The 11,796-nt window shown below is 34.5% G+C and overlaps 1 protein-coding gene across 1 annotated transcript; it reads right to left on the reverse strand.

The window, feature by feature from the left end:
* Nucleotides 1–4,319: 4,319 nt before the first annotated feature.
* LOC125843519 (probable serine/threonine-protein kinase At1g09600) lies at nucleotides 4,320–10,305 on the reverse strand. The gene is made up of 9 exons (XM_049522630.1): nucleotides 10,176–10,305; nucleotides 9,589–10,093; nucleotides 8,588–8,872; nucleotides 7,972–8,289; nucleotides 7,480–7,707; nucleotides 6,800–6,900; nucleotides 5,106–5,205; nucleotides 4,732–5,019; nucleotides 4,320–4,643 (listed from the first exon to the last, which is right to left on the reverse strand). Exons 2-9 carry the CDS (start codon nucleotides 10,033–10,035, stop codon nucleotides 4,476–4,478), a joined length of 1,935 nt encoding a protein of 644 aa, XP_049378587.1. The 5' UTR covers nucleotides 10,036–10,093; nucleotides 10,176–10,305; the 3' UTR covers nucleotides 4,320–4,475.
* Nucleotides 10,306–11,796: the final 1,491 nt, after the last annotated feature.

Genomic DNA, 11,796 nt, shown 5'->3' on the forward strand with positions numbered 1-11,796 from the left:
ACCTACATGATTTAGACCTCGAAAGAATAGAATGGTATGATTCAGAAATAAATTCAGACTAAAATGAACTACGAATATTTACAATATTGGACAGAATCTATGGAATATATAAAACTATTAAAACAATTAATAGAGGAAAATTTATATATGTACCTAAGAACCCAAGGTATGTTATATCTAGAATATATCATAAATAATATTAAAGAAATATCAAGATTAAGACCCTTGAAAAAAGAATATTATAATAAAAACTTTGAGATAAATTCCTCAACTACCACACTACCAAAAATATGAATTCCTCAACTACCAATTCTGCACACCCGAAAAATGGTATCAAGTGTACACACATGCGAAGAGATTTATTTATGTCAATAGCCATGATATGTAAGGCTCCAACTTCGTTCATGTACCGTATCTGTGTGGTACCCAACTCTCCAAATAATTAAATATGTATATGCACTGGTGTGGTGCCCGATCCTATAAATGATATAACATATGTACCAACACCGGCGTTGTATCTGATTCACTCATGGATTTCAAACATTCAATTTTATACTATGATCAAATCAAACATGTCTGCAGATCAATCAACAAACATTGAGTTCAAGTGTATAAATGAATCTAATTCAAGTCTAACTCTAATTAACCATAACCTACCTCAATTGAAGGTTTGATTCATTCCGAATGCACCTAGCCCTTTCTTGAAGCTTTGATTCATTCACAGTGTAAAATAAATAAAATCACGTACTCAATTATTCTTTTAATAATTCCAGGCCTTAAGGGAAAAACAACCACTAATTTTATCTTGTTCATAGCCTAATTCCCAAGTTAGAATTTTTCACGTTAGAGGGAAGAATTTACATGTTAGAACGTGAAATTTAACAACCTAGAATTATTTCAACATCCATTTAGATCTCTGCTGGTGTGAGGCCTCTTTGTGAGACCATTTTCTATAGCGTTCTGCCACTGTACCGGAGTCCTGTTACTATGAGATGAGACAATGATACTTAGAGCTTTTCAAAACTTTCCCATTTCATAGCATACGTCAAATTTTTGGACCATGAAGAAATACTCCACCACAAAATTTCTACAATCAAAGTTCTACTAATTATTTATTTTATATTTCGAAAGTTTCTACATGATCAGTAATCCTTTCCACTAACATAATCTAAGATCAAATTAATCATAGGCTTATTACATTCTAATGATACCACCATGTCTGGCCAATTTTTAGGAATTTGAGTCATCTTGGGATAGTTTGTTTTCACAAGTCTCCAGATGTTTGTGTTTACTTATAAAATAAGATTGGTGTACGTCATCCTCTTCCCATTCCTGATGATGTTTCTCCTCTTCCATAGATACATTAGAATAGTTGTACTAATAGGTCTCTGTTTTGGACTAAAAGTGGTTGTCCACCACTGAGTTATGACACGTGAAAAGTTGAAGTCCATCTATATGAATTCATGGAATTTAGAAAACAACCTGCATAACTTTGCAGCAGTGGGGGAGGTTAGAAACAAATGAGACATAGTCTCTTGTTTAGGATTCCGACAGCACCGACACTAAGAAGCTATATTGATTCCCATTGTCTGAATAGCCTTATCAACCAGAATTCTAAACTACAAGTATGAAAGACATCTTGAAAGCTACTTTCTTGTTCAACGTGAACTTGAAAATATCTTCCATTTCTTCTCTTTGTCTTAACATATTTCAAGAACTCCTTACTGAGAATTTTTCATTTAACTCTAAGCATCAATTTTACTTGATCTAGTTCATTGTTATCAACTGGGTGAGGAATATATTTTATCACATGTTCGACATACTCCTCAGGGAGACAATTGCTCAGACTTTGAATATTCCATCCTTGTGCATCAACAAACCTGCTAACCTCAATCTCCTCCTCAACATCATTTATAAGAATATGATATAAAGATCCCAAATCATTCCAGTTATCATACCAAAAGCTGGAATTTCCCTGTCCTATTTGCCACCAAATTTGATGCTCCGCCAAATTTCTAACGAACATCATTTCTTCTAGATTGTGGAGGCATCTCTACAATTTGCAATTACTGGGTGCAATTTTTCGCAGTATTTGTTGACCATAAAAGAACCTCAAATAGAAGGTCTACTTCTTACATTCATGCATTTGAAACATCAAAAAAGTGATATGAACCCTCCACCTTCCTCCTTTGGCAAACACATGTTTTTCCAGATCACTAGTATATGTTTTCTTTGTATCTGTATTTCTCCGAAAGTACCAAGAAAACATCTTGTGTAAATGTCTTATACTCCTATAAGAGGGTTAAAAGCTAATAACATATAAGTAGACATGCTTTAGAGAACATGTTTAATCAGCACAAGCGTCCCACCAAAAGATAATTCTTTCCTTACAATAACTGGATCTTGTTACCTACTTTCTTGATCATATTATAATAGTAGCATATTTTATTCCTACCATAGAGATAAGGCAATCAAGATAAGTACAAGGAAATGAGCATTGTTTATTTTGTGTTAGAGACTTTATGCTAGCCACTAATCTTGAGGATACTTTTTTATGGACATAAAAAACACTCTTCTCCAGATTAATCAACGAGTTTCATAGATTTCTTGTCTGTAGAGAAAAATAACATGATATCATCTGCATATGCAAGATGGTTGATAGTTGTACTCCATTTAGGAACCCCAAACCCCTTGAATTCACCTAGCTCATTTAAGGTATTCAACCCTCTTGAAAGGACCTCTGCTGCAATAATAAATAGGATTGTTGAAAGAGGATCTCCTTGTTTTATTCCCCTCATAAACTTTTTTAAAAAAGCATTGACCTTGACCATATAACAAGATTTTGTACTAGTTATCTGCTAGTAATCTGTACACCATGTCAATTATCACTTCACAGAAACCAAATTTTCTAAAAACCTTTGTAATGGAAAGCCAAGATAGTCTGTCATAGGCCTTGGTCATATCAAGTTTTATTACTAAGTTTGTGGATTTGGCTCTTATTTTGATAATATCCCGTATAATTTCCTGGATCAATAATACATTTTCCACAATACTCTTCCTCTTCACAAAGCCAAATTGATTTTTAGAGATCAACAGGGGATGTAATGTCACTAACCTAGTGATTTTTTTGGGTAGACACCAAACTTGTATGAGTTACATATCTTGGTAAAGTTGCTCCTCCAAAGAAATGTTGCACCACTGCTATAACATACCCTTTAAAAAGTTTCTTCTTGTATTATCATATTCTTCTTCCCATAACATAGTGGGTTCTCCATGACCATAAGCTATTTCTTTGATGGGAATTTGATTTTTTGTTTTCAATTGTTTTTTGGTTTAAGGATTTCAAAAAATTTAATGGGGTTATTGGTGGTGAGCGGCCATGAAACTTCATGGTGACGGTGGTGATAGATTTTTCCTGGCAGCGAGGACAAAAAATTTGATGATGGCTCTTTTTAATTTGAGTTTTGGCTAAAAAAAGGTATGCCACTGCCGCCAGTAGTTTCACAATGCTGATTTTTTTTAATTAAAAAATGTTTATCGACAAGATTAAAATGATAAAACATATTTCTATTTTATTAGGAATATCTTTTAGTCATCAAAATGAAAATTAATAATGGGAGTTGCTATGATATTATATATATATGACATATATTATCAGTGCTATTTTATTTTAATTGTTACAATGAGATTAGGAAGGAAAAATGTTATTTTCTACTTATTTAGTAGTTAAAGTGAACTTAAAAGAAAAGAAAAAAATTGGGTTCTTTAATAGTAATATTTTTATTAGAATTTTTTTTAAAAAAAGAAATAATATATTTATTTGAAAAAATATATTTTTGACCCATTAAATAACAAAACGACATATTAAAACCAAACTATTGATGCGAATGCATTTTTAGACCAAATCATTAACTTTTGTTCAATTTCACCTAGTCTAAGAACATTTTTTACTGTTTCCGTTTAAAATATAAACACTAATACTGAGAAGTTTCAACAAAAAACAAAATGCACACTCGTTTTTTTGTAATTTAAATGTAGACTAGATTAACCAGATTTATCTTTACAAGGATAACTTTCCTCCTACAGTAAATTAAACAAGTGGTGAACTTCAATTTTCGAAGATATTAAAGAAGAAATAGATTTAGCATGTACGCATAACATAAACCAATCCAAGAATCAGGAAATTCTTCAAACTATACAAGCAAATTTCCCATCCTCAAAGGTGTGTGCATATATATATATATATATATATATTTTATAAGGCCACTAATTCAACAACATGCTTANCCCCCCCCCCCCCCCCCCCACCCCGAAGGAAATGGCCTTAATGCGCGACACTTGGTACTGGAATGTATCTGTATCTCCTCCTAGGTCCTTTACAACTGTGGATCTCATTTACATGACAAAAGAAGTAAATTGTTCCGGTAGAAGTGAGCAATCAGTTCAAAAGATAGGAGGAGGATCATGAATTTGGCCTAGTCATAATCATAACAATTCTTTTTGGTCCTTCCTTTTTCTATACGTGCTTTTCGAACTGCTTCTTGGATTTGTCTCTCATGTTCCTTTAACATGTCTTCCATACTTCCCCCTGGTGGCACTAGTGGTCCAGAGCAAAGAAGTCTACTTTTCTTTGGCACATAAACCTGTAACATCAAAAAGGGATAGGTAAAACGTTTCAATGTTAAATTAACACCTGCAAATTGGAAAGTAAAGATTAATTGCAGTACACACCGTTGAATCCCCATAAGATGACCCGTCATCCCTCTTTGAATGAACACTTGAAAAGTCTCCTACAGCTCGAGACGTGTGAGAACCCTGTCTTAGAAACTCTCCACCGTGTTGGGATGTACATGAATCCTCTTTGACTTTGCGAGAATATCCAGCTGCATTAGGATGGATCACTGAAGTTGAATGAATAAATCCGTTCCTATTTTTCACTCTTGGTGGCTCAATAGGGAATCCACTTCCACTTTCTTCTAGAGGATTATATTTAACACTGATGCTGATATTTGATTGTCCCTGCAATGTGGAAATCATTCATTTTCAATGACAGTGAACAGAACAGCCTTAATTCAATTTCTTTCGGAAAATAGAAGAAGATCAACCTGCCCAGCAATGGATTCTGTAGTACTTTCTCCCTTTGATTGCCTTGACGACTTGCTCAATGATTCATCTCCACATCCTTTAACACTCTCAGCTTTCCGCCTGGGATTAACAAAATTCTAAATTGTGAGACTACGCAAAAGTGAAAAAGTACAGACCAAATTAATCATGAACGTAAGAAAAGTACAATACAATAGTACAGGTTATTGGTAACTTACTAAGATAGTCCATAGTCATGATTTTATTTACAGATACTTCAGTAGTGAAGTTTGTTACGTTTACTCATAAAAGATAAAATACTAAAGGGCTGATTATGGCATGTGTGTTTTGGTGCAAATTTGACTTCTTTGCTTACTTTTTGTTAAGTAGTTCCCGGAAGAAGTGTGATATTAATTTTACATGTTTTTCTAGTTTAAAATTTACAAGTTAGGTTTTTTTTGTTATTATGTTCATAAAAGTAGTATTCAAATCTCATGTTATTTGGGAGAGGGTGGTGATTTTTCCCTCGTATATAAGGGTGGATTTTGTTCTTTTTGACAACAACAATGTTATAAATATTATTGAGTTATTTTCTTTACACCTTTGTGTAATAGTTACTTAGGTTTCATCATTAAACCTTACAAAAAAGATTTATTTCAAGAGGTAAGATTACTTTTATGCTTGATATCTATTGTTTTTTTTTATGACAAGGGAAACCCGCAACCGCTACCCTTTGGGTGCGCACAGGGTAAAACCCCCGCTCTTATGCAATAGAGAGCAAACCACATAGGAAAGGTAACCCGCACTAGGCAAGCCTGGTGCGACGAGCTCGACCATTCTTTTTCTTAAAAATGAATAGATATCTTTACTTGTAAGTAAAGACTTAGATGTCTCGTATTTTCTCGAAAAAGTGATTCTATTGATGGGATTTGGTATGAGATTGATATTCTAATCTTTCTTCTTAGAACGTATTGATTTGACCCCATAAGCGGGGCCAAGCATGTTGCCGCCAGAAGCAAAACCCCGTATAGAATCTACTAATTGTTCCAGAGCTACTAGAAAGGGATTCTTTAACTATAAAGAATTCGGTTCAGATGGAGGATACCTATCCAGAAGTTTTTGCAACTCAATCATAGATGATGGAATCATCAAAGATTTGACCTTTTCGAACTCTCTCTCTAACTCACTAGAGGCACGGGAAACAAAGAGAAGATGTTTGCTTCAAAGAATGCTTTCAAGCTAGGAATTTAAGCATGGATAGCTTTATTTGACAATTAGCTGGAAGTCAGGTATGCCTATTCAACATAAACTAAGGCGCCGGGTAGATCGTAGATTGTCGGGTATGAATTAGATTCTAAGTCGGAAAATGCCCATGAATAGGGTCTTATTACAGAATCCCCAGAAGGCAAACCCCTTGCTTTCTCTGGCAAGGGGTTTCGAACTTGAGACTTCCAACATGAAAGTCCCAAGCCCAAACCACTGAGCCACCCTCGGGTTGATATCTATTGTTCTTGTTCGAATTAATTGGAGAATGTTACAGTAGTGCAACTTGAACTCAAACTGATATTGAAAGAAAGAAACAAATGCAGAGACCATAACATAGAAAAATAATGTAGCAAATGGAATGATATGCAGATTTTAGATACGAGGAACAGGTTGTGAAGAGCTACAGATTTTAGATACGAGGAACAGGTTGTGAAGAGCTAAAACTAGATACCTTCTTGCTTCCTCTTCTCGAATCTTAGCATCATATTCCTTGCTTGGAGGATATTTGGGTAAACTAGATGGATCACAAGGTAAGGGCTTTGTACTGAAGAACTGAAAGTAAAAAATAAAACCAAAGAAGATATAAAGCAGAGTAAGCACTTACAAAAATATATAGAATACTTTAGGTAATTTGTGAAAGACAATCTTGGTATGCCAAATAAGATAAAACAATTATGTCTAGAAAAGGAAAAAAAAACACCTTAAATCATATCAATGTCGGCAGGCTGCAAAACGTCAATGCAGAATAGGTTAACAAACAGACATTAATCTGCTTGGACCATTTGAGTTCATGAAATATTCAAATGATGATGTAGAGAAAAACCTCCTAGTAATGCACAACCAGATTAATTAAAAAAGAAACAACAAGGTTGATTCTAAAGCAAATATGATCATTAAGTAAATATTTCTGAATGTTCACAGGATAGAAGAGAATGCAATTTCCAGCGATTAATAATGTAATAATACTTGCTTAAAAATGCTTCCAATCATGATACAAGGAATATGAATGACCATTACAAGCAAAGGAAATAAATACTCTTAGTTGCCTGATAACCACTGTAGATGGTATTTGTCACTCCAATGGAAAAGAAACTAAAGAGGTGTTGCTATTCAAGGAACAGGGTTTCTTACCTCACTGTTGAGTGCAGAATAAGCAGTACCACGCCTTTCTGGTTCTATTGAAAGTAGGATGTCAACAAGGGCCAAAGCTGAAGGCGGAAAGTCCTTGAATGTATCAGTGACACATCGCTTGTATGGGTGTTGTGGCTTAAAGCTAGTAGCATGAGGTAGTTTTGATTTCTTCCAGTATTCTTCGGAAGGTGAACCACAAAGTTTGAAAATCTTATGCATTTGCTCCACCTGCAAAATTGTTTCAGGAACCAACAATGAATTGTGAACTCGGAAAAGTCAACATGCATGAAACTGAAACAAATGTATAGAATTAGAATTTACTGTGTCAAAAGCATCAAACAAATTTAAAGTGGAAATTAGAGAATAGCTTTAAACTCTTTGGGTAATGGAATAATTCTAAAGCGACACTTCCAAAGAGATCAGACATGTGTTAGGAGGAGATAATCAATCATAAGTGACTAAAGTTTAGATTGAAGAGTGAATTGAAAGTACCTCTGTTCTTCCAGGCATGATAGGCTTTCCAGCAGATAATTCAGCGAGGATGCAGCCAGCACTCCACATATCTATGGCCACTCCATATTCCGTTGTACCAAGCAAAAGCTCAGGAGCTCTATACCATAGAGTTACAACACGACTTGTTAATGGCTGTGTTTGGTTGGGCTCAAAGGTTGTAGCCAAGCCAAAGTCTCCAATCTTTAGAACACCATTATCATCAATGAGAAGGTTTGAACCCTTAATGTCTCGATGAAGTACACCCCGGCTATGACAGTGTTCAAGTCCACGAAGCAATTGTTGCATATAACATTTAATCTGTAAACCATCATGTAAAAATTTGGAGAACATCGAAATATATCGTGTAGATTAAAATGCAGCTACCGGAGGGTGGTGGTAAAATAAGTTTAATTTACACATGATTTTGTTCGTCTTTGGGCCTTATTTTCTTGCTTTCACTTAGTCTCAGTATTATCTAGGTTCAGTCCATGAAGGACTTAAACAAGTTCAAAGATTTATATTCTGGGAGGATTTTCTGCTTTTGAATCTAGTTAGGACTTGGGTGTGCTAATTATGAATATCCCAGGGTTTTTCAGACAAGAAGAGAAAGATGTACCTGTGCTTCAGTAAACTTAACCCGAGGTGCTGCTGCAAGTCCAGCAAGATCGTGTTCCATGTATTCAAATACAAGATATAAGCTACCTGATATTCTAGATGTGACCAAAGCCTCAAGTTTCATAACATTTGGGTGGTCCAATTTACGCAAAATAGATATTTCCTTTGCCATAAAGCGAACACTCTCTGGATCCATATTGACAAATCTCACTTTCTTCATTGCAACAATTTTATTGGTTTTAAGGTCACGGGCCTTGTACACACTACTGTATGTTCCTTGACCAATCTGCAAAAAATTTAAACATTTATCAACTTAATTGCCGGAATGTATGAAAATTCGAACTCTTTATAATTGTCCAAAGATCTCTGAAAAACTAAATGACATTATAAATTTGGCTGGACATAAATTTATGTTTCCACAGTGCTTCCAACAAGTACAAGGTAATCAAGCACTCTCACCATATGTTAAGGAGGTTCATATTTGGAACTCATGAAAAAATAATACTAGTACTCTTGAAAATCGTTTTATTTATAATTAGAATTGACAATTCATTGGGGGAATGTTAGTAGCTCAGTTGGTTGACGACCTCCTAAATATTCACCTTCTTGGTGAGGTTCGATTTCCCACCTTGTACTTCCATTCCCCTGTCCCCAATTCTTCTTATTAAAAAAAAAATATCCATTTTCCAGAGGTACTCCTAAGTAACCCAAGAAAAAGAAGAAAAACTCTAATGGATCATAAATAAAGTAACTTTTTAAAAATAGCCACTTTGGATGGAAAATGATTCAGCTACTTGTGTCAAAAAACAAAATGATCTCTATGATAGAAGCAAATTCAATACCCTGAGTAGAGTATGAAATTTCCAGAAATAAGAGGAACAAGGATCCGTAAAGTACAAGATGCAGATATCAAAGTTGAGCAAATTATGGGCTGATATGTAGAGCAAAATGCATGAATGATTCATAAATAAAACATGAGCAGAGAAAAGGTGTAGAACTGACTTTATTTAATTTTTCAAATGAGTCTGCACTTCGAGGAAGCCACCCTTGAATAGCCTCAGCTGCGACAGAAGTAAGCCACGATGGCCATCCTGCAGCTCCGAGTTCACCCTTTGCAGCATTAGGTATGCTTACAACTCTAGACATTGATTGTTGCACTCCAAAATCAACGGTGGAGCGCCTCTTGTGATGGCCTTCCTTAGGCCTCTCGATAATTCTTGTTTTTCCATCATCCTCAACTTTTGTTGCAAGGACAGAAATAAGAGCAGATTCTGATGTCCGCTTTGATTTAGAATTCATAGGTATTATTTCAATCTTAGGATTAACTAAGTCTACTTTAATCTCCTCTCTATGCAAGGGAGCAACCATATGTACAGAAGATTTATCAACTTCTTTTTGTTCGAAAACATATTCATCTTCGGAAGAACCCTTTGAGCAAATGCAGCCCATTCTTTTGTAACCAATATGTTGTGTCACTCAACACACATTCGAGACCCGCATAATAAACCTGCACCAACAACAAAATTCACTGGAAAAATAAATATATGTATATTGCAATTAAATAAACTTGTCATTTTCTAGTTTCTTACCAATCAATGCAGGCCTCCAAATCCTCTCAAGAACCCAAAATACGAGATTGAAATTGAAAACCAATTAATGTCCAGGATCTCAGGAACGAGCAGGAAATATATATATGATTTCTTCAATAAATATCACCCCATAATTAATTAATTAATTTATGTCTTGTTACATAGCAATTTTGCATTCAAATAAAAATGTTAAGGCAACCCCAAAAAGTCAAAATCCCAGACCAGAAAAATCCAGCATTACAACCAAACATAAGAAATAAAGATTCCAGCATATAAAAGGGAACAATAGGTTGGTGCACCAAAAACCAATTCTATGCTTTTTGTTAAAAGGATTGATGCAGCAACTCTGGTCAAGGATGATACCCTAATGGGGGAATGGAACAAAACTTACTTTGATTTTTTCCAGAAATATTTCAACCAATTACCCTTTTTTTTTTAATTAAGAAAATACATTTTCTTTTACTTCTTTATTTTCAGAAAAAAGAAAAAAAAAAAGAAAAAAGATTTTTACCCATATATTTCAGGATATTGATGAGAAATCAGCGAAAAACACGAACAACCAGTTACTATTATTTTTTTCATGAAAGACATAAAGATAGAGGGGAATAGTAGTATACCTTGTGCCTTTATCTTTGGTTTGGTGTGTCTGAATTTGTGCATTGTTTGATGTACAAATCTCCATTCTCATTTTCTGCAAGTAGCAAAAAAATGTCGTAATTCAACTCTGACGTGCACTGCAGTAACCCAAATCTCTTTCTGATTTGCCACGTGGAACTCATCAAAGTGGTGGGACCCAAAAGGAGAAACTTTTCTACTACTATCATTTCGCTACCTCAAACCATCACATCCTTTCCGTACAACAAGAATGTTTTACATGAAAAATCATTTTTGTCACGATTTACTTTTCACGTATTAAAATAATGATTAAATTGGGTATTAATGATGGCGTATGAAGAATTTTTCATAATCGATGTCACCCTTTTAAAATGAGAATATATATATACACAAAATATTTATTCTTACAAAGCACCAAATAATTACTAATAAATAAAGAAGGCCAAAGAAAAAAACACATAAAAAATGTGGTTGTGAGGTTTCAACCCAAAGAAAAAAACACAAAAAAATGAAAAAATGAGGCTGTGGGGTTTGAAACCGAAACATTCACAAAAGTATGAAAAAATTAGGTTGTGGATGTTTGAAACTGAAACATTCACTATGGTTCTTCAGCACAAAACCATCTAGGCTACATGCATTCTCTGTTAAAGGAGTGTCACTTATAATATATAATTGTTATATCCGCTTTTGTTTCTTAATTGTATATACCTATTTAGTAATTTTTTCCGACGAAGCAGTGTCAAGTGATACTCCTTCCACCTTCCTAAATTTGCTCCTGTGTCGATAGGGTCATTTGTAGATATTCAAATTTTGTGGGACTCTACAAAATTTGTTTGATTTAGCTTATATCTTTATAAAGAATATTATATTCCCTCAAAGAGGCATCTCGAATATTCTATAAATTCATGGAATATCCACACAGATCAATGGAGATCAAATGAATTTCAAGGAGATCCATATCATCCTAGTTCAAGAAGTACGTCACTATTACCCTCGAAGTAGAGAG

This window comes from Solanum stenotomum, chromosome 11, assembly GCF_019186545.1.
Source record: "Solanum stenotomum isolate F172 chromosome 11, ASM1918654v1, whole genome shotgun sequence".
In the NCBI taxonomy this organism is placed as follows: Eukaryota; Viridiplantae; Streptophyta; class Magnoliopsida; order Solanales; family Solanaceae; genus Solanum; species Solanum stenotomum.

Bases quoted from the DNA above. Each gene is read 5' to 3' on its own strand.
- LOC125843519 (XM_049522630.1), bottom strand. From the start codon at position 10,035: ATGGGCTGCATTTGCTCAAAGGGTTCTTCCGAAGATGAATATGTTTTC. The intron at 5,020-5,105 runs GTTGATCTTCTT...TCCACATTGCAG, and splicing joins CAGAATCCATTGCTGGGCAG to GGACAATCAAATATCAGCAT. The intron at 4,644-4,731 runs GTGTGTACTGCA...TTGATGTTACAG, and splicing joins CATCTTATGGGGATTCAACG to GTTTATGTGCCAAAGAAAAG.